This window comes from Bufo gargarizans, chromosome 5, assembly GCF_014858855.1.
Source record: "Bufo gargarizans isolate SCDJY-AF-19 chromosome 5, ASM1485885v1, whole genome shotgun sequence".
NCBI lineage: Eukaryota > Metazoa > Chordata > Amphibia > Anura > Bufonidae > Bufo > Bufo gargarizans.
This window is the reverse complement of record NC_058084.1, coordinates 351,393,750-351,420,982: the sequence shown is the minus strand read 5'-3', so window position 1 is coordinate 351,420,982 and position 27,233 is coordinate 351,393,750. Positions and strand designations below refer to the sequence as shown.

General features: G+C 42.3%; 1 protein-coding gene across 3 annotated transcripts in view; it reads left to right on the top strand.

Annotated features, from left to right (window-relative positions):
* The window catches only part of CDKAL1 (CDK5 regulatory subunit associated protein 1 like 1), a 908,375-nt gene that overhangs the window by 488,408 nt on the left and 392,734 nt on the right, over positions 1 to 27,233 (top strand). For all 3 annotated transcript variants that reach the window (XM_044293876.1, XM_044293878.1, XM_044293877.1), the window contains one exon: positions 25,849 to 26,015. In XM_044293876.1, coding sequence (XP_044149811.1) covers positions 25,849 to 26,015 — 167 coding nt within the window. The remainder of the gene's footprint in view (positions 1 to 25,848; positions 26,016 to 27,233) is intronic.

Below are 27,233 nucleotides of genomic sequence, written 5' to 3'. Positions count from 1 at the left end.
TTTTTTTTTTTGTGGACAGTATGCGGAACAATTCACTTCAATGGTTCCACAAAAAAAAAAAACCTGAAGTTACTCTATGTGCGTTCCGTTTCCGTATGTTCGTATTTCTGTTCGGCAAAAAAGTAGAACATGTCCTATTATTGTCTGCATTACGGACAAGGATAGTAATGTTCTATTAACCCTTTAAGAACTCATGACGTAGCTGTAAGTCATGGGTCCGATCCATAAACATGGCGCCCGCTTACATGTGCAGCGGGCGCCTTAGCCGCGGGGTTTCTACTATTTTAAATAGCGGAGACCTGCGGCACATGTATGCGATCAGCCATAAGGCTGATCGCATGCATCTTACCTTTCAGATGCTGTGGTCAAATGTGACCACGGCATCTGCGCAGACCGTAACCGGAAGTCGCGTGTGTCCGGTACCAGCTTTTTCTGGCTTAGATCTGGGAATCTGTTATCTTGCTTTAATTGACCGAAGCCTCAAGCAGGCTTCAGAGTCAATTAGATGTATACATCAATAGAGGCCACTAGGTGGCAGCCTTGTATTGATATAGTGCAAATGATGTCTTCAATGATGGCTATTTAACCATCACTTAAAGGGCTTCTGTCACCCCACTAAAGTGATTTTTTTTTTTTTGGGCTAGTGAAATTAGTTATATTGCGATATATGACAATATAATTGTGTTACTTACTTTGATCCAGCAGTTTCTGCAAAAAACAAAGTTTTATAATATGTAAATTCAGTCTCTACCAGCAAGTAGGGCGGCTACTTGCTGGTAGCTGCTGCAGAAATCCGCCCCCTCGTCGTGTTGATTGACAGGGCCAGCCGGGATCTCCTCCTCCGGCCAGCCCTGTCGGCATTTCAAAAATCGTGCGCCTGTGTTGATTCGGCGCAGGCGCTCTGAGATGAGGAGGCTCGTCTCCTCAGCACTCCCTCAGTGCGCCTGCGCCGATGACGTCTTCTATTTCGGTGATGTCATCGGCGCAGGCGCACTGAGGGAGTTCTGAGGAGACGAGCCTCCTCATCTCAGAGCGCCTGCGCCGAATCAACACAGGCGCGCGATTTTTGAAATGCCGACAGGGCTGGCCGAAGGAGGAGATCCCGGCTGGCCCTGTCAATCAACACGACGAGGGGGCGGATTTCTGCAGCAGCTACCAGCAAGTAGCCGCCCTACTTGCTGGTAGAGACCGAATTTACATATATTAAAACTTTGTTTTTTGCAGAAACTGCTGGATCAAAGTAAGTAACACAATTATATTGTCATATATCGCAATATAACTAATTTCACTAGCCCAAAAAAAAAAATCACTTTAGTGGGGTGACAGAAGCCCTTTAATACTATGGGCAATCGAATAATTGCCAGTTATTGTCGCCCAAGGTGACTTAAAAAAGGGGGAAAAAAAGTTTTTACAAATATAAAAATCAATAAAATAAAAGTTCAAATCATCCCCCTTTCCTTAAAATAAAAATACTTAACAAATAAAATAAAAAAATAATCATCATGGGCATCGCCGCGTGCGAAAATGCCCATACTATTAAAATATAACAATATAAATGGCATATGGCATAGCGGGGGAAAAACAATTAAAATGGCCAATTTGCCATTTTTGTCACGACAACTACCCAATAATTTTTTTTATAAAAAGTGATAAAGTCACACACACTTAAAATTGTTATCACTGAAAAGGTCATTCCGCAAAAAATGAGCCCTCATACAGCCCCGTACACAACATAGCTACAAAAAAAGTTATAGGGGGGCAGAATATGGTTATGAAAAAAAGTTTTCCTCAAAGGTTTTAATTTTTTTTTTCAGTATTAAAATGCAAGAAAAATTATACAAGTGTGGTATCGTTGTAACCGTACTGACCTGGAGAATAAAGATCACAGGTCATTTTACTGCATAGTATATAGTATAAAAAATAAAAACCTTTATCAGAATTGTTTTTCCCCAATTCTACCCCATTTTGATTTTTTTCCCTGCTCCCTACGACATGGTATGCAACTGTAAATGGTGCCATTAGAAAGTACAACTTGTCCCACAAAAAATAAGCCCTCATAAGGCTGTTAAAGGAAAAAAAAAAAAGTTAGGACTATGGGAAAGCGGGGAGTGAAAAATGAAACTGCAAAAAATGGAAAATCCCAGGGTCCTTAAGGGGATAAGGGCCAGCTGTTCGATTCCACAAAATACGGAATGCACACAGATGTCATCCGTATTTTTTGCGAACTGCAAAATACATACGATCGTGTGCATGAGGCTTAAGTCAGAGCAACTGGACTTAGATTTTTTTTTTTTCTTGAAGATGTTTTCAATAGCCATCCAAATGGCTTCTTCAATTAGTGATTCAGTTGAATGACTTGTGCATATGGCGAAAAGGCTCCAAGATGATTCTCCCCAGCAAATGGAATATTTCCCAACCATGAGCTTAGACTTCATGAAGGGTGTAACAGGAATACTTTTTATTGATAACACACTGGCTTTTATGAGAGATCCTCCTGCAAGAGGATCTCCCACAGTAAACAAAGGGCAATAACCAATTAACATACAGAGTTACATAGGGTTGTTGCGGGTATCGAAATTTCGATACCCAATCGATACTTTTGTCCCGGTATCGATACGATACCGGGATTTCCGTTTTTTCGATACTGGGCTGCGCTTCTGCGCAGTCTAGTATCTCTGAACATGAGCGCGCTGCTATCGGCGCGCTCATGTTCTCTCTCAGCAGCACGGGGAGAAGGAAGCTGTCCTCCCTCCCCCTGTGCTGCTGCCGCTGCCACCAATGAGAAGCGAGGGGCGGAGGAGGGGCGGCAATGAGAAGCGAGGGGCGGAGGAGGGGCAGCGCCGGCAATGAGAAGCGAGGGGCGGAGGAGGGGCAGCGCCGGCAATGAGAAGCGAGGGGCGGAGGAGGGGCGGCGCCGGCAATGAGAAGAGAGGGGCGGAGGAGGGGCAGCGCCGGCAATGAGAAGCGAGGGGCGGAGGAGGGGCAGCGCCGGCAATGAGAAGCGAGGGGCGGAGGAGGGGCAGCGCCGGCAATGAGAAGCGAGGGGCGGAGGAGGGGCGGCGCCGGCAATGAGAAGAGAGGGGCGGAGGAGGGGCGGGCGCACTGCGCCACCAATGATAGGATTATTTCAACACAGAGCTGCGCCCAGCGATGCCCCAGCACTCACCATTAGTCCTGGGCGCCGCTCCGTTCGCCTGCAGTGCCCCATTACTGTCTCCTCTCCTGCTCCACATGCTGCTGATTACTATCGGAGCGATGGGAGGAGACATCAGCTTCACTAGTAGGCGTTCCTTCTCCCTGCGCTGCGATTGGACAGCGCTACAGCCAGGGAGAAGGAACGCCCACTAGTGAATCTGATGTCTCCTCCCATCGCTCCGATAGTAATCAGCAGCATGTGGAGCAGGACAGGAGACAGTAATGGAGCACTGCAGGCGAACGGAGCGGCGCCCAGGACTAATGGTGAGTGCTGGGACATTGCTGGGCGCCGCTCTGTGTGGCCTGATAGTGAAAGTCTGGACTCATATACAGTAGTCAGTCTTTAACACATACAGGAGGCGGGTGCCGGCAGCAGAATCGCATTGCCGGCACCCTGCCCCTGACAGGGAGCTGCGATCAGCGGCAGTTAACTGCCGCTGATCTGCCAGTACCCGCCTCCTGTATAAAGAGGTAGTTATCATTGCCCCCCCCCCCCCCCCCTCAACCCACCCATCCCATTAAAATCATTGGTGGCACAGTGTGCCGGCCCCTCTCAACCCCCCAGTATTAAAATCATTGGTGGCAGTGGCCACAGGGACCTCTCTCCCCCCCCCCCCTCATTGGTGGTGCAGTGGCAGCTTCTGATCGGAGCCCCAGCTGTGTAAGCCTGGGGCTCCGATCGGTTACCATGGCAGCCAGGACGCTACAGAAGCCCTGGTTGCCATGGTAACATCCCTGATGCTGTGTGCACAGAGCAGCAGGGACAGTGTGGAGTCCTATTCACCCTAATAGAGATCTATCAGGCTGAATAGGAAAAGGGATGAAAGATCCCAGGTTCTAGCCCCTAAGGGGAAAATAGTCATTAAATAAAAAGTGTAAAAAAAACAAACAAAAAACACTAAAATATGAAGTATAAATCACCCCCTTTTCCCAATTTCACAATATTTAAATAATAAACATATTACATCGCCACGTCAGAAAAGTCCAAACTATTAAAATATATAAAAAAAAATCTAGGTGGTGAATGCCGGAACAGAAAAAATAAAATAAAAACTGCGCGATTCGCCATTTTTAAAAATGAGGAATGCACGTGGCTTTTTTTGTTTATTTTTTTTGCGTGGTATCGAATGGTATCGAGTATCGCAATACTTTTTCATGGTATCGAAACCGAATCAAAAAATTGGTATCGCAACAACTCTAGAGTTACAGTAATACCCGCCCTCTCTCTGCCTTGGAGCTATTGAGATAAGTTGAGGGATAAACCAATTCTCTCCAGGCAGAGAGCACACAATTCTCCCCAACGTTGGAACACCCTTTTCCCCACAAGCTATCCCCACAATCCCCTGATAGCCCCGATCTGGGGGACCAACATATCCAAATTTCACCCAGATCGGTTCAGGGGTTCTTAAAAAACATGGAAGTCACAAGTTACCGACCACACACGAGGCTCCTGCCCAAAACCGTTCCATGAATTCCGCCTGTGCGGTCGATCAATTCACAAAAAGGTAAAAACCGAATAAAGTCTATTTTCTTCACATTTTCCCTCCTTTGTTCACTTAATATGTTATGATTTTTGGGTAATACTGAACATTTTTTGGATTTTCACAAAAATTCAGCTTTTTGTATTTTTTCATATTTTTGTATTTATATATTACGGTACTTGCATTTTATCTCATGTCCATGGTAGGATCGATATAATCCTTTGGCACATGTTTGGTTGTTTTGATTTAGTTTTAGTTTTTTTTTTTCAGTTCTGAATTTATTCATGCTGAGATGAATTTGCAGATTAATGTGGGGTGCCCATCTTCTATATTTAGGATAAAAATAAAAAAGCATTACTGACCACACTGTTCTCCTGCCAGTGCTGTTCTGATGCTGTCCGGTCCTCACTGTTCTCTTCCTGCTCCACAAACAATAACTGGCTGAAGGTTCCATATCTGCTGGTCACTGACTGAGGCAAATCACCGCTATATAGGGCCAGTGATTGGCAGAGTGTTCATCTCCTGTCATTTCCTCTTTGTTGAGCAGGTAGTGGAGAGCAGCTGGACTGGAACAGCAGCTGCAAGGAATTGATGAGGTGAGTATTGCATTATTTAAATTTTTTTTACCCATTATGCCTCATTTTTTTAAAGAAATACGAAAGATGTTCTCACTCAATTAAATATGCATACAATACATGCCTACAGCTAGTGCCCAACCTTTGCTGGCCTTGCTCTTGAAATGAGTGGTGGAATTTGATTTCAGGCTCTTTAGAAGATCCTGCTGGACTCTAGGGTTTCTTTATTTTGCTTTTTTTTTATGTAGGTTTTCTTCAAAGCTTAAAGTTGATATTTTTTTTGCAGTGTCTGCCTTTGGTTTTAGTAGCTGTAAAGTAAAAGATGGCTCTGATCTGAACTCCACTCACGGTGAGGCCAAATGAGCTGAGGCTGAAGGCATCCTGGCAGATGACAGTTTTGCACATGCTTGTTTTACGTCAGGGTGGAAGCTCCATGCCTCAAGCTTTCACTGAGAATTAATGACATCATCTATCATATTGATGAATTGGGTGATCTTTTTCTGTTGGTTACCACTTTGAGTGATGTAAGATTTTTATTTTTATTTTTTTAAAGTTCTGTAGACAGGCGCTTGAAGAAGGGTACGGTATAAAACTCACAATGAGATTTGGGTCATTAGCTTAATTAGATTTTGTCGATTCATGGCCAGGGAAGATATATGTGGTACTTTATGAATCATCCCATTAATCATGTTACTCTTCATGTATTATTCTTAAAGCTAATATTACAGCATCCTGTTTATTGAGCCTTTCCAATGACCCAGTTCTTTAACGTGACTCAAACGGATATAATTTTTTTGTTGCCGACAGCAATAGTTTTGTAGCCAAGCTGGTCTTCATTGTGCAAAAATATCATGATGGGTTAATTGGTTCCAACCAACATATATGTATACCTTAGGAAGGGAGACACTATTGTGCATCCAAATAGGGGCAGAGACTGTTGGATGTGAATGTAATCTGTGTAGAGGGCTGCGGTACATATGTGGTATGTTCTCAGTTTAATTGTGTGTTGTCAGTTGTGCATGGTCGGTAAAAAAAAATATATGTATGTTAGGTCTTTTGCACACGGCCATTGTTTTGGTCCGTATCCGAGCCGCCATTCACTTCAATGGGGCCGCAAAAGATGCAGACAGCACCGCATCCGTTGCTCCGTTTTGTGGCCTCGCTAAAAAAAAAATATAACATGCCCTATTCTTGTCCGCGGACAAGAATAGGCATTTATATGGAAGGCTGTCCGTGCTGTTCCGCAAATTTCAGAACGCACAAGGACGCCCTCCCTGTTTTGCATGCGGCCTTAATCAGAACTAGACTAATTCCAGGCAGCCAGTATTGTATGGGCAGTTATTCTGATGCTGTAGTTCAACTGGGTTTGGTTCTGTGTAGCTAGTCTTCGACAACATTGAAGGAACATTCGGTTTGCCCTCATTAGAGATGCTGTCACCATGGTTTTTGTGATCCAGAGCCTATGTGGCTTCTAGGTAATGCATCTTCTGGATAGGCAATCAGTAACCAATTAGTGGGGGTCCGACACCCCAACCCCTGCTGATAAGCTGGTCTACAATAGCTTTGGCACTGATGGAGGTGAATGGAAGCAGCACTACAGGGACCAGCTCCGTCCACTACACAATGGATAGAGCTGTGTAGTTCCAGTGCTTAGTTCTGGTGCCAGAGTTACTTAGGAACAGTTGATCGTCAGGGGTGTGTCGGACCCCTGCTGACCAAATATTGAGGGCCTATCTTGAGGCTAGATCATCAATATCAACTCCTTTAAAAGTGCTTCTACACTTAGTTTAATTTTTTTGCCTACTGAAAAATGCCATGAAAGTTATTTTTATGACTTTTATTTATTTATTTTATTTTCGCTAGCATTAGCTAGCTTTTTTATTTGTGCTAGCATTATCTAGCTTTTCTATTTGTGCTAGCATTTAGCTTTACCTTGGTGCTGTTTTTGTAAAACCCCTAAGTGTGCAACCACCCGAAAGTGGTTATTCAGCGGTATAATGGTATACAATTTCAGGAATGTGCCGTTAGTGGAAAAAAATAAACCCACCATTCTTGCCCAGGAATCCTGATACTGAAAAGCAACATACTTAAAAGTAAGGCCCCTTTCACACGGGCGAGTTTTCCGTGCGGGTGCGATGCGTGCGGTGAACGCATTGCACCCGCACTGAATCCTGACCCATTCATTTCTATGAGACTGTGCACACGAGCGGTGATTTTCACGCATCACTTGTGCGTTGCGTGAAAATCGCAGCATGCTCCTCTTTGTGCGTTTTTCACGTAACGCAGGCCCTATAGAAATGAATGGGGTTGCGTGAAAATCGCATGCATCCGCAAGCAAGTGCGGATGCGGTGCGATTTTCACGCATGGGTTCTAGGTGACAGTCTATTCACTGTATTATTTTCCCTTATAACATGGTTATAAGGGAAAATAATAGCATTCTGAATACAGAATGCTTTGTATAATAGTGCTGGAGGGGTTAAAAATAATAAAAAAGTTAACTCACCTTCTCCTCTTGTTAGCGCAGATGCCGGTCTGTTCTTTATCTGTGGGCTAAAGGACCTTTGATGACGTCAGATCACATGCTCCATCACCATGGTGATGGACCATGTGATTGGAGCATGTGATCTGACGTCACCTCAGGTCATTCAGTCCACAGCTAAAGAACAGAGTGGCATCTGCGCGAACAAGAGGAGAAGGTGAGTTAACTTTTTTATTATTTTTAACCCTTCCAGCACTATTATACAAAGCATTCTGTAGTCAGAATGCTATTATTTTCCCTTATAACCATGTTATAAGGGAAAATAATACAGAACATCAATCCCAAGCCCGAACTTCTGTGAAGAAGTTCGGGTCTGGGTACCAAACATGCGCGATTTTTCTCACGCGAGTGCAAAACGCATGACAATGTTTTGCACTCGCGCAGAAAAATCGCGCATTTTCCCGCAACGCACCCGCCTCTTATCCGGGCAAAAAACATGACGCCCGTGTGAAAGAGGCCTAAAGGGGCTATCTTTTTTTATTTATTTTTTCTCACTTACCCGAAGGACTGTCTGCCTTTGTGGGGGGACAGTAGCTCACAAGAGATGATTAAAGCAGTGGCACATCCTAGGATGCATTGCAGTTGGCTCCTATTTTTCTTAATGTGGTTAGATCTAAGGCTACTTTCACAATAGCGTTTTTTGCGGATCTGTCAAAGTGCTTCCGTGGGGTTCCTTGCTTCCGTTCAGCAAGCACTACTTTTTTGCCATGCGGACCCCATTCAAGTGAATGGGTCTGCGATCCGCATGCGGCTGCCCCACGGTCGTGCCTGTGCATTGCTGACCACAGTTTGCGGTCCGCAGCACGGGCACTGAGTGCATACGCTCGTGGGCATGAGCCCTTACATTGTGTGTCGGGACGGATCCGTCTTGCTCCGCATCCCAGGACGGACAGAACATTGCTGCATGTAGCGTTTTGGTGTCCGCCTCCAGAGTGGAATGGAAACTGATCATTAGGGCAAAACTGATCCGTTTTGGACAGCTTGTGTGAGCCCATGACGGATCTCACAAACGGAAAGCCAAAACGCTAGTGTGAAAGTAGCCTTAGTAGTTTTGTATTATTAGGTATGACTTTTCCATCTTTCTTTCAGTAGCAGGGCGTTTCTATTTCTAAATAAGCTATACATCTGCCGCTTTTTCTCTATAACAGTTTGGGACAGTAAATCAGTAAATGTCAACAGCTTATTAAACTGGGAGAACAGCAAGTCTTCCCGGAACAGCAAGCATTATAGCTTAATAGCTTCATATAACGCACAGGGAAATGTTAATCCACATCACTTTATTGGATTGGTACAGGAAACAAAAATTCTAATTCTTTTTTTTTTTTTATCCTGCTTTTTTTGTTGTTGTTGAGTTTTGTTGTTGTTTGTTTATTAGACCTCCTTGATTTAAACCCCTGTGACCAGTAGACACATATTGTCTGACTCCTTAGACTTTGTCTATCAAATAGGCCACACTCCCCGTTATGTTTGGTAGACAAACATTTTAAAGGGAACCTGTCAGGCCCCTTATGCTTCCTGGAGTATAATCAATCTCCTTGCTGTCTGCATACCGCAGGGTATATACATGTAATTTCTGAAAACCCACATGTCCACAGAAGGGATAGATTGCTGAATTCAGCATGTCTGTCACTACCCTATTCTGCCATTAGAGGGGGCAACATAAGGGGCCCAACAGTTTCCCTTTAAAACGTTTGCCTGTGCAAAACATAGTGCAGATCCATGTGCACCTCTGCAGCTTTCCCCGTTTTTTTTTCCTTCCCCCCTTTTTTTTATGGTATGGTCCACCGTGTCGTTCCCTTGTACAGAAGTAATAGAGCCGTTTAGTGGCAAGCAATCTATCTGTCCATTCAGAAAGGGGACTCTGAGATTGCTGGAGACCCCAATGTTGGACATTGAGCACCTATCTGGTGATAGGTGATTGCGGTAAATATGTTTTTTGGCACAACCCGTTTAATTTCTCCTAATTGCTCTTCATTAGCTCCATACCGGTGTAACTTTTTTTTTTTTTTTGTTCTCTAACGTGTAGTATATTAAAGTATTGTAAATCTAATTACATATTTACTTTTTGATTTCCTTGGGGGGAATGAGCCATGGAAAAGTGCTAAGTGGATATGCAGGGGAGAAGCTGTAACTCTTAATGGAGACTGTTGCACTGGTCTGTTATTTCAGGAGGTGCCCTGACTTTACCGAACTGTGCTGTCACACTAATGAAGAAAATGGATGCAGGTGAGGGTGACATTAGACTCCACAATAAGTTCAAATGAAATTGAATTCAGGTCACAAAGCTCCCCTGTCTATCTCCCTGGCCTTAGAAAGCCCTGACGTTCATCTAGCAATGACTTGTAAAGGCCAAGCTGAGGAGCTTGCACGGCAGCCTTGGATTGATTGTCCCTGAGACTGCAGGCAATTTTTGACAAACATTTATGTCAGGCCTCCTCTTGGCAGATGGTCTTTGAGATTTTAGTGTTGCAAAGGGAGATGTATTTCAGCAGTCTGGGCTGTTCTTTAAGCTGCCAGAAGAATTCTCAGTAGGAAAGGGAATAGGAGAGAGGTTAGGGAGTTATTGATAAGTGCAGGAAGGTCACCGCTAAGGGCCTGGAGCCCAGACAACCTGCAGAAATCCACGCTGCCCTGGAATAAACAAGTGTCCGTACAGACACACTTCAAAATGTTTATATATATATAAAGAAAATATGGTGTGTTTCAAGAAATCAATAAAATGTAAAGGCCTGTCACTGTTCCTTCCTAACCTTTTCTTATGAGATGGCTTTTGTAATCTATCATAAGCTTTTGACAATACACATGCATTTGTGTTGGTAATGCAGAAGCTTGGAGGCTTAGGCTTCGTTCACATCACCGCTAGGCTTTCCATTATATTTGTAATCCGTTAAAAATAACGGAAAGTACATAAACAACGGACACTAACGGAAAGCATATTTTCTGTCTTTTTAACGGACGGACTAAACTAATCTGTTAAACAGACACAATGCATCTGTTCGCTTTCCGTTATGTTCTGTTATTCATGGTTTTTAAATGGATCAGTTTTTTATTTATTTTTTTCATTTGAGCATGCTCAGAAACAATAAAACGCAACAGAAAAACGGATTGCATAACAGATCACATACAAAGCAATCCGTCACTCATTGACTTTAATGCAAAACAAAACGGATCCGTCACAAATCCGTTATTTTACACGCGAGCTTAAGTCCTGCATGTAGGATTTTTTTTTCTGTCTAAAGTAACGGGAAGCTGACGGAAAGAAGCCAAACGAAGTGTAACTGACACTTTACCACCTAGAAGTGAATGGGATTTACAACGGAATTAATAGTAATGATTTTTTTTTTTTATTAAATAACGATTACATATTTTTACTGATGTTTGTACCTTTTTCAATATACACTTTTAATGAATGTATTTATTTTTATCTGAATATTCCTGTTTCTTCTTATAAGTACTGATCCTAATGTAAATGTTAGCTTAAAGGGTTTCTGTCATGAGAAATAATGTTACGTAGCTGACTGACATTAGTGATGTGCTAATGTCAGCAGTACATAACAGTATGCTTTATAACTCTCTGCTGCCGCCATTCTCTTAAAATAAAGACTTTTAAAATATGCTAATGAGCCTCTAGGTGCTATTAGGGAGTTGCTTTAGCACCTAGAGGCTCGGTCTACACACACTTTGGCACGCCCAGGTCCAGTTGATTGACTTTCGAGTTCTCATCATCGTCCCGTAAATCCCGCACCTGCGCCGTCTCGTTTAGTATTTGGCGCAGTGAGTGAAGGACGCGCTCCTGCTGCCGGCTTCCTCACTGCGTCTTCGCCGAAGGAAGGAAGCCGGCAGCAGGAGCGTGTCCTTCACTCACTGTGCCTGCACCGAATACTAAACGGGACAGCTCAGGCGCGGGATTTACAAGACACTGAGGAGAACTCGAAAGTCAATTAACTGGACCTGGGCGTGCCAAAGTGTGTGTAGACCAAGCCTCTAGGTGCTGAAGCAACGCCCTTATAGCACCCAGAGGCTCATTAGCATATTTTAAAAGTCTTTATTTTTAAGAGAACGGCGGCAGGCAGGGGGAACCTGTTACATCTCTGAAATAGCACCAAGCCTCAAGCAGGCTTCAGAGCCTATTTCAGGAATATACCAATACAGGCCACTAGGTGGCAGCATTGTATTGGTATAGTCAGTGCAAATTAAGTGTTTAATGATGGCTATATAGCCATCAATGAACACAATGGGCAATCTAATGATTGCCAGTTATTGTCACCCAAGGTGACTTAAAAAAAAAAAAAAGTTTTTACAAATATAAGAAAAAAGAAAATCATCCCCCTTTCCTTAAAATAAAAGTACTTAACCCATAAAAAAATATAAACATCGTGGGCATTGCCACGCATGAAAAAAAAAATATAAACAGCCAATTTGCCATTTTTTGTCACTTCAACTACCCAATATTTTTTTTTTATAAAAAGTGATCAAAAAGTCACACACACTTCAAATTGATATCCCCAAAAAGAACAGATTGTCCCGCAGAAAATGAACCCTCACACAGCCCTGTACACATAACTACAAAAAAGTTAGGTCAGAATATGAAATATATTTTTTTCAGTTAAAATTCTTTTTTTTTTTCAGTATTAAAACGCAAGAAAAATTATACAAGTGTGGTATCGTTGTAACCGTACTGACCTGGAGAATGAATCAATTTTAACACATAGTGTACAGTTTAGAAAAAATAGCGTTTTTTCCCAACTCTACCCAATTTGGATTTCTTTTTTTTGCTTCCTACTACATTGTATGCAACCGTAAATGGTGCCATTAGAAAGTACAACTTGTCCCTCAAAAAATAAGCCCTCATAAGGCTACGTGAATGGAAAAATTAAAAAAGTTAGGACTATGGGAAGACAGGGAGTGAAAAACGAAAACGCAAAAATGGAAAATCTCAGGGTCTTTAAGGGGTTCAAGGATGAAAAGGAGGGTGCCATGTAAATGTTCTCTTGTTTTACCAGTTAATGTCATGTTTATTTTATTTTCTTGAACTGGAGGGTCGCTTTAACTACTGCACCATTATAGTGTAAGGGTACTTTCACACTAGCGGCAGAATGGATCTGACAGACTGTTCACCCAATTGACTATAATGGGGATGGGGTGGAGCTCTGGCGCAGCACGGCGGTGAGAGGCCGCCGGACTAAAGTCGGACATGCAGTACTTTTAGTCCGGTGGCCTCTCGCTGTGCACTGGCGTGCTGTGCCGGAGCTCTGCTCCCGTCCCCATTATAGTCAATGGGGACGGAGCGGCAGTCCGGCGGCATGGCCTAATAACGGCAGGACTGATCCGGATCTTATTTCTATGTCCACCTTGCTGAGGTGGACCACATGCTCAGTTCCATCCTTTAACCACCACCAGCCAGATTTTCTTCTACAAGCTGTAATAGTTACAGGGAGAGAGCTGGGGCAGAAAGGGCACATCTTTCATAGTTCACAAATCTAGGAGAGCAATGAATGGGCAGAGCTCCGTGAGGTACTGGGTTGATTCTACCACTGTCAGAAAGCGATTGTCATGTACTATATATTATTACCATGTCTTGCTTTTATGTTCTACATTAATCATGAGAGAACCCCTTTAACTGACTGACAGATCAAACAGATGTTGAAAATTATTAAAAGCTTATAAACTGGAAAGTGGCGTGCAGATACAAGACGGATCTGCACCGAACGCAGGTGTGAAAGTAGCCTGACAGCACTGCGTAGCACCACATTTTGCTCATATGTATGACATACATTCATTATTATCAGACCAGCTGGATAGGTAGACATGCATGCAATTTCGCCTTAGAACCATACTGGCTAGATGACTTTGTCTGGAACTTTACAGTATGTACCTAGGTAAACTGACCCCTAAATTGGAAATCCAGACAAGAATATACCCTTATGTTTTGTAACTAGGATTCAGATCAAGGTGTCTGGTTTCATCATGGGAAATTTCGAATCCATGTTATAGCAGTGTAATACACAAATGTCACCAGCTTTTTTTGATCTTTTATCCCTTGGTGATTCCCAGTGATCGATATTTTTACACCTTCAACGCAAAAAGGGATGACATAAATCTACCAATGGTAACAAATCCTTAGAGAGTAGTCCTAAATGCCTACAATGTTTGGATATTTGTTTTAATTAATACTGTAGTATTTCATTTTGTAGCATTAAAAGTAGTAGTTTCTTTTATTTTTTGCCAGGCAGTTGATTTTTTTTTTCTTTAACACTTTTACTGTTTCTATAAAAGTTGTGTGTTGACTGCAGCCTTTATATCAATGAATAGATCTGCAGTGTAACCTCTATAGCCTGTAATATTTATAGTTTCATCAAGCTAGGATTAAGAGGAGTCTGGTGAAGCATTGGTTTGGGGGCTTGATGACCTTCTCGTGTACATTCTTCAATCTTGTTATGCTGTTTGATACTGCAAACCTAGAGTTTAATAGAGCTCCTGAAAGATCTTTGTGGCCTTGTTGACTTTGTGACCTAGCTGGGTCAAATTTTTTTCTCACTGAAGTGTGACTCCCCCATTCCCCATAAGATGCAAAGACAGCTCTCCGCTTCCCCTAAAATAATTACATGCTCTCGTGGTTATCCATAAACTTTATTTGCTCTTACAAAGTATGTGGGTTTAATTCTGTAAAGATGATGATGCATTTTATTAGATGCACTTTTAGTATTTAATGCTTCCTCACAGAATCCGTTTAATATATTCATTAGCTAACTTAGCTAAGTATTGTGTTAAGTTAAAGGGCATCTATCAGCAGATTTGTACCTATGAAACTGACCTGTTGCATGTGCGCTTAGCAGCCGAAGACATCTGTGTTGGTCCAATGTTCATATGTGCCCGCATTGCTGAGAAAAAGTACGTTTTTAATATATGCAAATGAACCCCTAGGAGCAACAGGGGCATTACCATGACTCTCTACAACTTCCACGCTCTTGTCTCTTTGATTGACTGGGCCAGGAGTGATTATATTTACACTTGGACTCCTATTACGAGATGTTGTCATCGGTTTTGACCATGCTAAACTGTTGACTGCACTAGGTAAGACAGGCCTAGTGGTCTCCTGTTTGGATGCTACAGCTGTCACTCAGCAGAAGGGTAGGGGCTGTAAAGCAGTGCAATGCAGAGAGCACTTATATTAAAGCTCTGTTCTAGTCACTTCACAGAAAATAATTTGGCACAATAAAAGTTCATATTCTCACTACTCCTGATAAGAAAAGCTCCACAAAATGTATGTTTGCCCTATTCTCCCCAGCCCCTTTCTAATGCTATCGGCATTTTTACTGCATTGGCTGTTCTAAATTACACTGTTCTATGGCTAGACGATTTAGACTATATTCATTAGGCTGATGATCACTTTTGAGTTTACAACAATTCCCTAATTCTCTTACTCCTTTTTGTATAAAAACTTTTTCTGCTTTTTGGGAAGAATTTATAAAGTTCTGCACTCTAATATTTTTGCTTCAAAAAATCATAAAACAGGGCTTAGAGGTTTTTTGGGGATTACGCATACAAAACATTTCCAACTTTAAGAATTTTTACACCACTCACTCCAGTTTTGACAAGTAGGAAGGGGGGAAGTGGGTGTTTTAGCTATGTTAAAGTTTTACTCCAGATTTCTTATTGTGATTTTTATTTATTTTTTGTGTGCAAAAAAAGTCCCAAACTCACTCCAGTAGAGGGCTAGGGTAAAGAAACTGGAGTAGCGTTTCTAAATTAAAATTGTTTGGTGTTAAGATGCAGCAGAATTAACAAACAACGCAAAGTTTGTTAAATTTGGCACACAAACACAAATTCAAGCAAAACTGGCTTGAAATAATACATTCCCCTATATCTTTTTCAATAAATATAACAGTTTTTTGGGGGGGTATGTCACATGTATTTACATATTGGTAGGTAGAAAATGCCTTTTCCCTGCGCGATTCAGCTCTGAACCTGGAAAACCCCTTTAATGATAGTCAACGTTTGGTACAGCTGTTAGGCCCCTTTCACACGGGCGAGTTTTCCGCATGGGTGCAATGCATGATGTGAACGCATTGCACCTACACTGAATCCGGACCCATTCATTTCTATGGGGCTGTGCACATGAGTGGTGATTTTCACGCATCACTTGTGCGTTATAAGGGAAAATAATAGCATTCTTAATACAGAATGCTAAGTAAATTGGGGATGGAGGGGTTAGAAATAAAAAAATATTAAAATAAACTCTCCTCATCCACTTGTTCGCGCTGCCCGGGTTCTCCTCTTTCTTCTTCTTTGATGACCTGGGAGGAAAAGGACCTTTTGGTGACGTCACTGCGCACATCACATGGTCCATCACCATGGTGATGGACCATGTGGCGAACCATGTGATGAGCGCAGTGACGTTACCAAAGGTTCTTTTCCTCCCTAGGTCATCAAAGAAGAAGAAAAGAGAAGAGAAGCCAGGCAGCGCGAACAAGTGGATGAGGTGAGTTAAATTTTTTATTTATTTTTTTACTTCTCCATCCCTAATTGACTTGGCATTCTGTATTAAGAATGCTATTATTTTCCCTTACAACCATGTTATAAGGGAAAATAATAAAATCTACACAACACCTAACCCAAACCAGAGTTCGGGTCTGGGTACCAAACATGCCGATTTTTCTCGCGTGCAAAACTCATTAAAACGCTTTGCACTCGGGAAAAATTGGTCATTTTCCCACAACGCACCTGCATCTTTTCCTGCTTGTCACCCGCAACACCTGTGTGAAAGAGGCCTTAGTCTTGTGGACCATATCAGAGACTGGCATGTCTCAGTTTCTGAAATACAGGTTCAACACAGGCAAACCTATGTATTAGTATAATAGTAGAAAGTTATTTTAAAGATTTTTTATTTTTTTTATTTTCTGGTTTTGTTAACTCCATTACAACCAAATGCCATACATGTATGGTGCTGGGTGCTGGACATTAATTCAGAGTGCTGTACATGTATGGCGCCAGATTAAAAATCCTGCCGTCTAGCGGTTTATTACCACTTTTGCTTTCCCCTCTACTCTTTGCATATTGCTATGTAGTTAATAGAAAGCATTGTGATTGTGAATGCTGAGTGTCTTGGGACAGGACAGAGTTGCAGGGTCTTAGCAGAGCCTCCACAGGTGTCTGATTTCTCTTGTCCTTTGGATGCCCCACAGCAGAACAGTGCAAATATAAAAAAAGGTGTAGCCCCCCGAGGTCTTTTAATGTCTTTTTAAATAAAATAAATAAATAAAATACAAATAAACTTAAAAAAGGGGCAACCGCAACATAGTTGTTCATGTGAAAGTATACATATGGCAAAACCACTAATACAAATTATGGAACCCATTTTAATAATTTTTTTATGTGTCCGTTTGCCGCTTTAAAAAATAAACTATAGTTTGCAAATAAAATAATTTTCCCAAAATAAAAGTAAGAACAAAGAAAACAAATCTCTAAAAAGCATTAATAAAATGTCCTAGGTGTCATGTTAAAAATATTGCAAAAATTATGACCATCCAACAAATAAGTTAAGTCCATTAAACCACCACGTCCGCTAAATCACAAAAAAGTGTTCATTAAGACCTTTTCATGCCTTGTCATTATAGGGTTAATATACTGGTTGCTAGCCATGCCTTTACAAAAATTCATCATCATGAGGAACACGCGCAATAAAATGCTTTTTCCGTGCTCCAAAACTCTTGCTCAATGTGATAAAATGCTTCAGTGACGAGCTTGCATAGATGCCTGCCGCTAGAATAGAGCAGTGTGTCATCCTGCTGATTGCCATTCAGAGCAGCCATTCACTACTACAAAAGGTATGCTGAGCTAGGTAAAGGCATTGTCAGTATACAAGGCTGGACAGGTATAGATATCCCATCAATCTTTTCTAGGCCTTCATCCATTCTTACATAACTAGGCTTTTCTAGATCAATTTTTTTTTGAACGGGAACTTCTTGGCAATTTATCTGCAAAGTAAGATCTGTGTTTGTTTTTGTTTTTTGTGTAGAATTATTTATTCGCCATATCTAGATAGTCTTGATTTCAAGCTTGTTCTGTATATACATTGTGTGTACATAATATATATATTATATATGTATATAATATACAGTGGACCCTCAAGTTACAATATTAATTGGTTCCAGGATGACCATTCCATATTACCGTATTTTTCGCCACATAAGACGCATTTTTCCCCCAAAAGTGGGGGGAAATGCCCCTGCGTCTTATGGGGCGAAAACTAACGAAGCGCTTCCGTTATGGTAGCGCTCATCAGTACCAGAGGACGGGGAAGCAGTGAAGTCTCTGTACTCGCCGCTTCCTGGTCCTCGGCTGTCGGCTGTGCAGGGCTGCGCACAGCGTGAGTACACTGTGATCTCATGCTGTCCGCAGCCTTCACAGCACAGCCGACAGCAGGAGGAAGAGGATCGCGATGTAGGTGAGCAGCGGCGGCACCTGGAGCAGGAGAGGTAAGTCATTTTTTATATTTTATTTTAAGTTTTCTGTGGCATGAGGGCTCATATGGGGGCTACTAAGAGGCATGGGGGCACATATGGGAGATACTAAGAGTCACGGGGGCACATATGGTGGCTGCACATAGGCATGGGGGCTGCACATAGGCATAAGGGCACATATGAGGGCTGCACATATGCACGGGGGCACATATGGTGGCTGCACATAGGCACGGGGGCACATATGGTGGCTAAAAGGTATGGGGGCTGCTAAGAGGCATAGGGGCACATTTGGTGGCTGCACATATGCATGGCTGCTACTAAAAGGCATGGTTGCACATATGGTGGCTGCACATAGGCATGGTTGCACATATGGTGGCTGCACATAGGCATGGTTGCACATATGGTGGCTGCACATAGGCATGGGGGCACATACGATAGCTGCACATAGGCATGGGGGCACATACGATAGCTGCACATAGGCATGGGGGCACATACGATAGCTCCACATAGGCATGGGGGCACATACGATAGCTGCAAATAGGCATGGTGGCACATATACGGCATCTGAACATAGGCATGGGGGCTGCTAAAAGGCATGGGGGCACATATGGGGCTGCTTATAGGCATGGGGGCTCATATGGGGACTGATGAGAGGTAATGGGGTTCTTATCTTAAGTCTGATTGTGGGTCTTTCACATTGGGGTCTGATCTGAGGTCTTACTGGGATCTTAACATCGGGGGTCTGATAGGTGCTGTGAGCTGAGGTCTGATTAATTTTGGGCTTTCTGACTGCTGGTCTGACCTGGGGGCTAATGAAAAATATTTTTTTCTTATTATTCTCCTCTAAAACCTAGGTGCGTCTTATAGGGCGAAAAATACATTATATTGTAACTTAAATCCATAACTCTATGGAAAACAAGTATTCAGTTCCAAAGCCCCAAAATGTTATCCTAAAATAAGAGAAGCTAACTATTTTAGAAAAATAAGCAGGTAACAGACTTAGAACAGTCAGGAATAAAAGCTGGAAGCTGTAAATCACGTTCTATGATGAGAACAGGGCTTCTTTAGGGTCCTATATAAAACAGAATGTACCAGAAAAATGAAATGGAGGCGCCCTCACCTGGTGTCCAAAGGAGCTGCTCATCCTGGCAGAGGGCAGTACAGAACATGTAATAACACTCTGTACTGTAAAGAGGAGCTACTAGACAACCAGTACAGGGGATTTACTAGATAAATACCCATATTAATTGGTTGGATCTCAGTTTGAGGCATTGTATGTTAAAGGAGTTGTCCCACAAAAAATATTCTACAGTTTTCAAAACAGCCCCTGGATCTGAACACTTTTGTAATTGCATGTAATTAAAAATTATGCATAGCCACTGAGTATTTCAATAAAATTTATCTGTATAGCGCCACCTGCAGTTATTTTTTTTTTCTTCTTATTTCTTTGACCTGCTCACTGAGAAGGCTGCACATGCCCAGTTTCATGCTTCAACTGGCTCCTGAGCTGTGATAGGAAGAGCTGAGACACGCCCCCTGAGCTGCCACAGAAAAGACACGCCCCTTGAGCTGTCAGCTCGATATAAATCTAGCAGAGCAATGAATGGGGAGAGCTCTGGATCCGTGTGAGGTACAGGGCCGGTTCTAGCTTTGTTAGAAAGAGGTTATCATGTACTAAATGATGTCTGGATTTCATGGGATTATAAATCATATGAATGTACCATAAGATTACTTACACATCTTCAACTCTATGAATAAGTAATAAAACACGTGGACACTAATATTTTTGGGTGGAATAAATTAGGCCACGGCCGGCTTTATTAAAGATTAACTTAATCCAAAATTAAACTGTATCAATATATACCAATAACTTCATAAACAATAATTAGACCAGCCATAAGCTCGGCCTAAACTTCAGACTTAACTCGTCCGCTCACCATTTCAGTGAGCGACTTTACACCCTCCTTCTAATAAAGCAGCCGTGACAATCAAAACAAACTTTCAACAGGGAAGGGCGGGCGGGGGCAGCACCTCCTCCAGATGCTGTTGAGATGACAGCCTAACACTGCCCGCTACCGCTACTATATAGCCCTAACTATGGGGGGGCCTTGAAACTGTCCCACCAATGACCTAACTGTTGCTGGGCATCTCAGGCTACTCTGCCCAGCAACACTACCCCATAGGTCACTTAATGACCCAATGACTGACCTCTGCCCCAGACCCCCAGTAACCAACTATTCTTAGCTCACCTAAACACACTTTTAGGCGGGAAATTTTCCCGCCACAAACTAATAAAAGCTAATGGTATGATTATAATCCCATGCGGATCCCTCTATATAATTTCGGGATCCATACATTTTTTTACATTTGTCATGGGATAACCCCTGGGATAACATTTGTCTTATGATGGCCCAGGAAAGACCATTGTATGCGTACACTATTGTATCCTGAAGCCGTTGGATCTTGAAGGATCACAGGTTATTGGAGGGTGAAAATTACACAGTTGCTTCATAAAATTGTACCATAAGCACCTCTCCTTTTTGTCCAATGAGGTAAGCACTTTATTATAACAATCCCATAAACGGAAGAAACACAACGGTTACTGTTCACACTATGTCACTTTGCAGTCACTGCTGACAGTGGAAGACTGTGTAAAGGCAGACCCATTTCAACAAGGGGAATAATAATGTGCAGTTGTCAGTTTCCATTTCATTTTCCAGGAGAAATAACTTGGGATCTGCACAACACAGAATTGTTACTTTATAGGGGATACACATATATTTCCCCAAAGTAGACGTCAGGGGACCTGACAAGGCCTCTTTAATGTTAACCCCAGAACCATGCCCCACTACCTCACCACAGTCCTTCAACTAGACCTGTAAATCTTTTTAAATGATTTAAACTCTGAAAATTAGCTCTCCTCAAGAATGAAGAAAACTGCCTCTTTACTGAAGCTACTGTGTAAATTAATGGGGGGTGCATTTATCAACGTCTTTACAACAGTGACGTAAAATACTCACATATTATGGTGTATGCCATATTTGCATCTTAATTTGAGAGTTTTAGAATGCCTCGCCACTTTTTGAAAAGGGTGGGACTTATCTGGAGGGGCAGGGCTTCACGTGGGCCACCAGATTTACTATAACCAATGCCAGAGACTGCTGTAAGTTATATAAGTTATAGCTCAAGTCTACTCCAGCCCCTAGCCTGCGTAAATTTGAGTTTCTGGCGCATGGACTTGGACAGAGATGGGACTGGTGTATGGGTCCAGCAAACAAAAACATGTGGCAGCACACCATTGCACATCCAAACAATATAACTAGGGATTAGGGAGTAAAGTGGTACTATACCTACTATACATAAAAATGGAAGCTCTTATGATCAAACATGTTTTGGGTCCATCTACCGGCATCAAGGTGGCTTGTGCAGATGGCTATCTAACACTAACAGAACTGCCTCTCCTGGGCCTAACCTAAACCTACAATGTTCAGGGTTTAGAAACCAGTGATATTTATACCCTGCTAAAAGCCACTTTGATGCTGTTAGATGGGCCTGACACACGTTTGATCAAAAATGTGTGTGCAAAGAGATTCCATTTTTCTTGTATAGTAGATATAGAACCAATCCAGAATGATCCCTAATCCCTAGTTCTATTGTTTGCATGTGCAATGGTGTGCTGCCATACGTTTTTGTTTGCTGTCTGCATGCTAGCTTTATGGATGTGCACCTGCGACTATGGATGGGCTAGTCAAAATTTTCTTGGTGTATGGGAACATTAGTCTTGATACGTGGCCCTCAATGTCTCTCCATGTACTGCGTCAGAGGCATCTTACCCAGCCAACAAGTACCTTGCTGTGTACTGGCCAGGAGTGAGGACTCCAAAATTACAGGTGGGTGCCTGTGGTTTGGCTGCTGTCCGTGGTCATTTTTCAAGGTTCTTTAATGCATTGGGCATTGACTTACAGCAGTGATGGCTAACCGCCGGCACTCCAGCTGTGGTGAAACTACGACTCCCAGCATGCTACATTTATTTCTGTGTTGTTCTGAGAACAGCCAAGCAAGTGTGCATCTTGGGAGTTGTAGTTTTACCACAGTTGGAGTGCTGGAGGTAAGCCATCACTGATTTACAGGGTAGCTACCTACTGGTGGCCGTAGAATGGCCGTTTTTTTGTCTGGAGGAGAGCTAATACTTTCCCTAGGAAGCACTGTCTGGAAGTCTCTACACTAGCTGGATCTCTACAAAGAATATCACTACACCCCATAAACTGGAGCACTGATAAGAGAAATGTAAAAAGTATATTATTATTATTACGTGTTTTATGGTTTCTTGTATTTCTTTTACTTAAATCTAATGCCCTTGATGGTGCGAGATGGCTGCAGAGCAGTGACGTACAGATATACCTGCTGTGATTGTCCGTGATATTGCATTGACAGTTATGAAATGGTTTTGTACAGAAATTAATAGGTCATTAACGTTTGGTTAATTAAGTATGCAGTTTTATGTCATTAAAGTGGAGAAGAAACTGAACAGAATACAGAATGCTGCTGAGTACAGATAGGTTGAAAATAATTGACTTTCCCCATATAATATGTGCTTGTTTAGTACGCCTTTAATCTTCTATAAAATGCTTTATCACCGTGAGGAAATACATTTTATGTTCATCTGTGAATGAAATATATATATATATATATATATATATATATATATATATATATATATATATATATATATATATATATAATTTTTTTTTTTTTTTTTTTGGAAAGGGAAAATTATTTGCTTATGACTTGCATGGCAATGAGGCTGCTTCTCATGTAAACCCTCTGTTATGTATTAGGAACGGGATGAACTGCAATTCTCTAATATATATATATATATATATATATATATATATATATATATACACACATTGATCCCTTTACAACAGGGGTGCACAAAGTTTCCTGGTTGGGGGCCACATTGCCAGACTAAACCAATGACGAGGGCCGAAATTAAAATTTAAAGGTGTATTAACAACTGAAATATTGTACTTATAGCATATTGAACACACATTATGTACCATTAATGTCTAGTTACACTTCCAGGACTCCCCTCTAATGGGAGAAATACATGAAAAATACATGTGAGCAGCCACAAGACATAGGCATACATGTCTGTTACCAGATGGTTGGGGGCCGCACAGAATGGTATCAAGGGCCGCATGTGGCCCCCGGGCCGCAGGTTATGCACCACTGCTTTACAAGCAGAAGCTTGAGAGCAGAGAAGCCACGTTTAATTCATAGTCCCTGCAGTGCTATTCTACATCCTCTACATGGACCTGAATGGGACTCTAATGAGCAAGTCAATGGCAGGGCTTTTAGCTTGAAGAGCCTGACATCTGTGCCAGAATGGCATGGCACTCGAAAGAGCACTGGGGGGGCACCTCTGTACTAGGAACAGTGGGTGTTCCAGTTAACGAACCCCCACCTATGTTTCTAGATACTTAACAGATTACAGCACTCCATATGCAGCAACTTGTATTCCATGGTGGAGAATTTATTTTTGACTAGCAGACCTACTTCCTTTTGTTAGATCACTTGTGAATGGAGCCAATCAAATGAACCGAATACATTGGTCCTGGCACTCCAACAGTTTCAGGGAGCCGCCGCGCTCGCCGGAGCTCTGGTGACAACAGTTGGCAGCTTTCCAAGCACAGTGTCGCACATTGTATAGCGGCTGTTCTTGGTATTGCAGCTAAGTCCCATTCACTTCAATGGGGATGAGCTGCAACTAGGCCATGTGATCGATTAATGGTAACTTCACATGGCATAGGAAGTGGCTGTCGCACTCACGGCGCACTGGCTTCTTCTAACAGCTAATTGGCGGGATCACAGGTGTCGGACCCCCGCCGATCTAATATTAATGACCTATCCAGAAGGTAGGTCATCAATATAAATTACCGGATAACCACTTTAAAAATGCTCTAAATTCAGGTGTCTATCGCTCTTTAGAATCAGTATACTCGTAAACCGCTGACATGTCATTGGTTTACAGATTCCACTGTACTGTCATTCTTTTCATTTTATGCTAATTATCCTCTGGGTGCAACTAACATGTTGTCGTTGCACTTTGATGTGCCCAAAGCTTTGCTCACTGGCCTTGACGTCTGCACCCCACCTCGTTGACTGACAATGTGCTCAGGAGTGGCCCCGTAGTCTCACAGCAGCACATTTACTGCACACGCTGTACATGGCTGGAGTGCCCAGCGATTCCTCCCGTTCCAGCAGGAGTTTGGCTGCTTTTAGGACGTATTCTGCATCACCATAAAAGTACATATGAGTAGTTATTAAGGGGTTAAGTTGTAGTTCTTTAACGCATGTATATTGTGTAGTTCAGGTATGCAGTTTCTGTATGGTCTCTATACTTAGGCTACTTTCACACTCGCGTTTTGGCTTTCCGTTTGTCAGATCCTTTCAGGGCTCTCACAAGCAGTCCAAAACTGATCATTTTTGCCCTAATGCGTTCTAAATGGAAAAGGATCTGCTCAGAATGCATCCGTTTGCCTCTGTTCAGTCACCATTCCGCTCTGGAGGTGGACAACAAAGCGCTGCCTGCAGCGTTTTGCTGTCCGCCTGACGAAGCGGAGCAAAAACACTTCCGTTACAATAATGCAACTGCATGCATCCGCCATGAACGGATCCGGTTGTATTATGTCTTCTATAGCCATGACTGATCCATCTTGAAATCCATTTTCTATTGTGCCAGATTGTGTCAGAGAAAACGGATCCGTCCCCATTGACTTACACTGTGTGCCAGGACAAATCCGTTTTCTCTGACACAATCTGGCACAATAGAAAATGGATTTCAAGACTGATCCATCATGGCTGTGGAAGACATAATACAACCGGATCTGTTCATGACAGATGCATGTGGTTGTATTATAACGGAAGTGTTTTTGCAGATCCTTGACGGATCCCCAAAAAACGCTAGTGTGAAAGTAGCTTTAATTGGGCAGATTTCTCCATGTGCAATTGAAAAGGTGGTGGTTAAAAGGGTTCTGAAGTGTGCCATGTATATCAAACATTCGTTTTCCTTTCTAAAACTGCTGGCGACACCTAAGACATGGGCACACAAGTTGGTTGCAGTTGTCAGACCCCGATACTTTTGTGTCACAACAGAATTGTGAGGCACGAAAGTGAAGTAGATGCCTGTTTCCAAGCATTCATTGCTGCTAGAGACATTTAGAATGGGCTGTGCGTCATTTAGTATACAGTGCCGAACCCCGCGCCTATGCCTCCTAATAAATCTGCCCAATTATGATCCACAATGTAGTAGTTGTATCCTGCAAAGATTTCTTCCTATTGTGCTTTCCTGCTCATTAGCAACGAATGTAAACCTCTGCCTGAAACACTGCAGCCATTTGCTATATTGTTACAGGCGGACGGTGGTTTTAATATGAGTTTAATAACCTATTGCTACCCATGGGACAAGCTTCTTGTGCCCATCAATATAGAGGAGAGTCCAGAAATGCTGCATAACTGCCCTGTGAAGCACAAAAAATCAACCGCTTTATGATCAATGAAATCTGACTTACCATACTTCCCTTCTTCGCAGAGGGTGTCTGTGAAATCTGGCTGACCAGTGAAGACACCGGGGCGTATGGCAGAGACATTGGGACAGATCTTCCTACTCTTCTTTGGAAGCTGGTTGAAGTTATCCCTGAAGGTGCAATGCTGAGACTGGGCATGACCAACCCCCCTTACATTTTAGAGCATCTGGAGGTAAGAACATGTTGATGTATAGACCTGTGATACTTCTAATGTTGACTGCTAGATTCACAAGCCATGGCCCCCACTAACTGTTAGAATGAGTCGGCCATACCATATCTCCTCAGCTCCTGACAGGTTTATGTGAGTGAAGCTGACTGGGCACTACAGTGTTTAGAGCCCCTTGGAAAAATACACAACATGAGCTATAGATGTACAGTGGGCACTAGAGCTCAGAAGCCCCTTTTTAGTTGTATTAGGGGCCACAGGCAACATGTTTTTAGATTTTAGCTAAGACCTTAATCACACAACCATAAGCATTTTGCGGTCCACAAACAGCGCATCTGCAAAATATGGAAGTGGTCTGTGTCCTTTCCACATTTTTTTGGATGACCCATTGATGTCAATGGGTCTGTGGGCTGCATTTTGCAGATAAATGTGGGACATTTTTTGCGGAATGGACATACGGATGTGGAAAGGACTCGTCCATGTGCTTTCTGCATCTGTATATCCGTTCCGATAAAAGATAGATCAAATAGGTAAGCAAATGTGTGGGAGGTAGACAAATGGACCTTTTACACAAGACTTCTGGTGGTTGTGTTCACCTCTCCATGTACTATAACACCCAATGGCTTCTAATGTTTCTTTCCTTTGCTGGTATAAAAAGTTTCTGTCAATGGATTCTCATGAGCAGCTAAACGTACTGCAGTAACTGAATGCCAGAGCGAGATGCAAGAATTTTAAGTGAGGACAAAAAGTTCCTTATCACTTAGGGAGAGTTCACATCACTGTTATTTTTCCATTCTTTTGATCCGTCAAAAGAACAGAAAAAAAAAAATATATAAAACTATTGTACATCAGTTATGCACATTTGCCATTCGTTTGAGACATTTATATCTGAGATATGTTTTTATTTTCAGACAAAAAACAAACAAAAAAAAAAACGGATATCACGCGCAAATGACTCAAACGAATGGCAAATGTGATTGGCTGATGCACAGGATCTGTGGGTTTTTTTTGTTTTGTTTTTTTCCCCTGTTCTTCTGACAGATGAGAAGAATGGAAAAATAAAGGTGATGTGAATTCTCACTTACCCTGTTGGTTTATGCTAGATGTCCGCTACATGTCCAACTTCTCCACAGCGGTCCATTCCTAAGATGGGTGTGCAAAATAATAATTGTGGCCGTTGGTTTGAGGTGTTTTATGTAATTTATGGGCAAGCAATAAATGTGT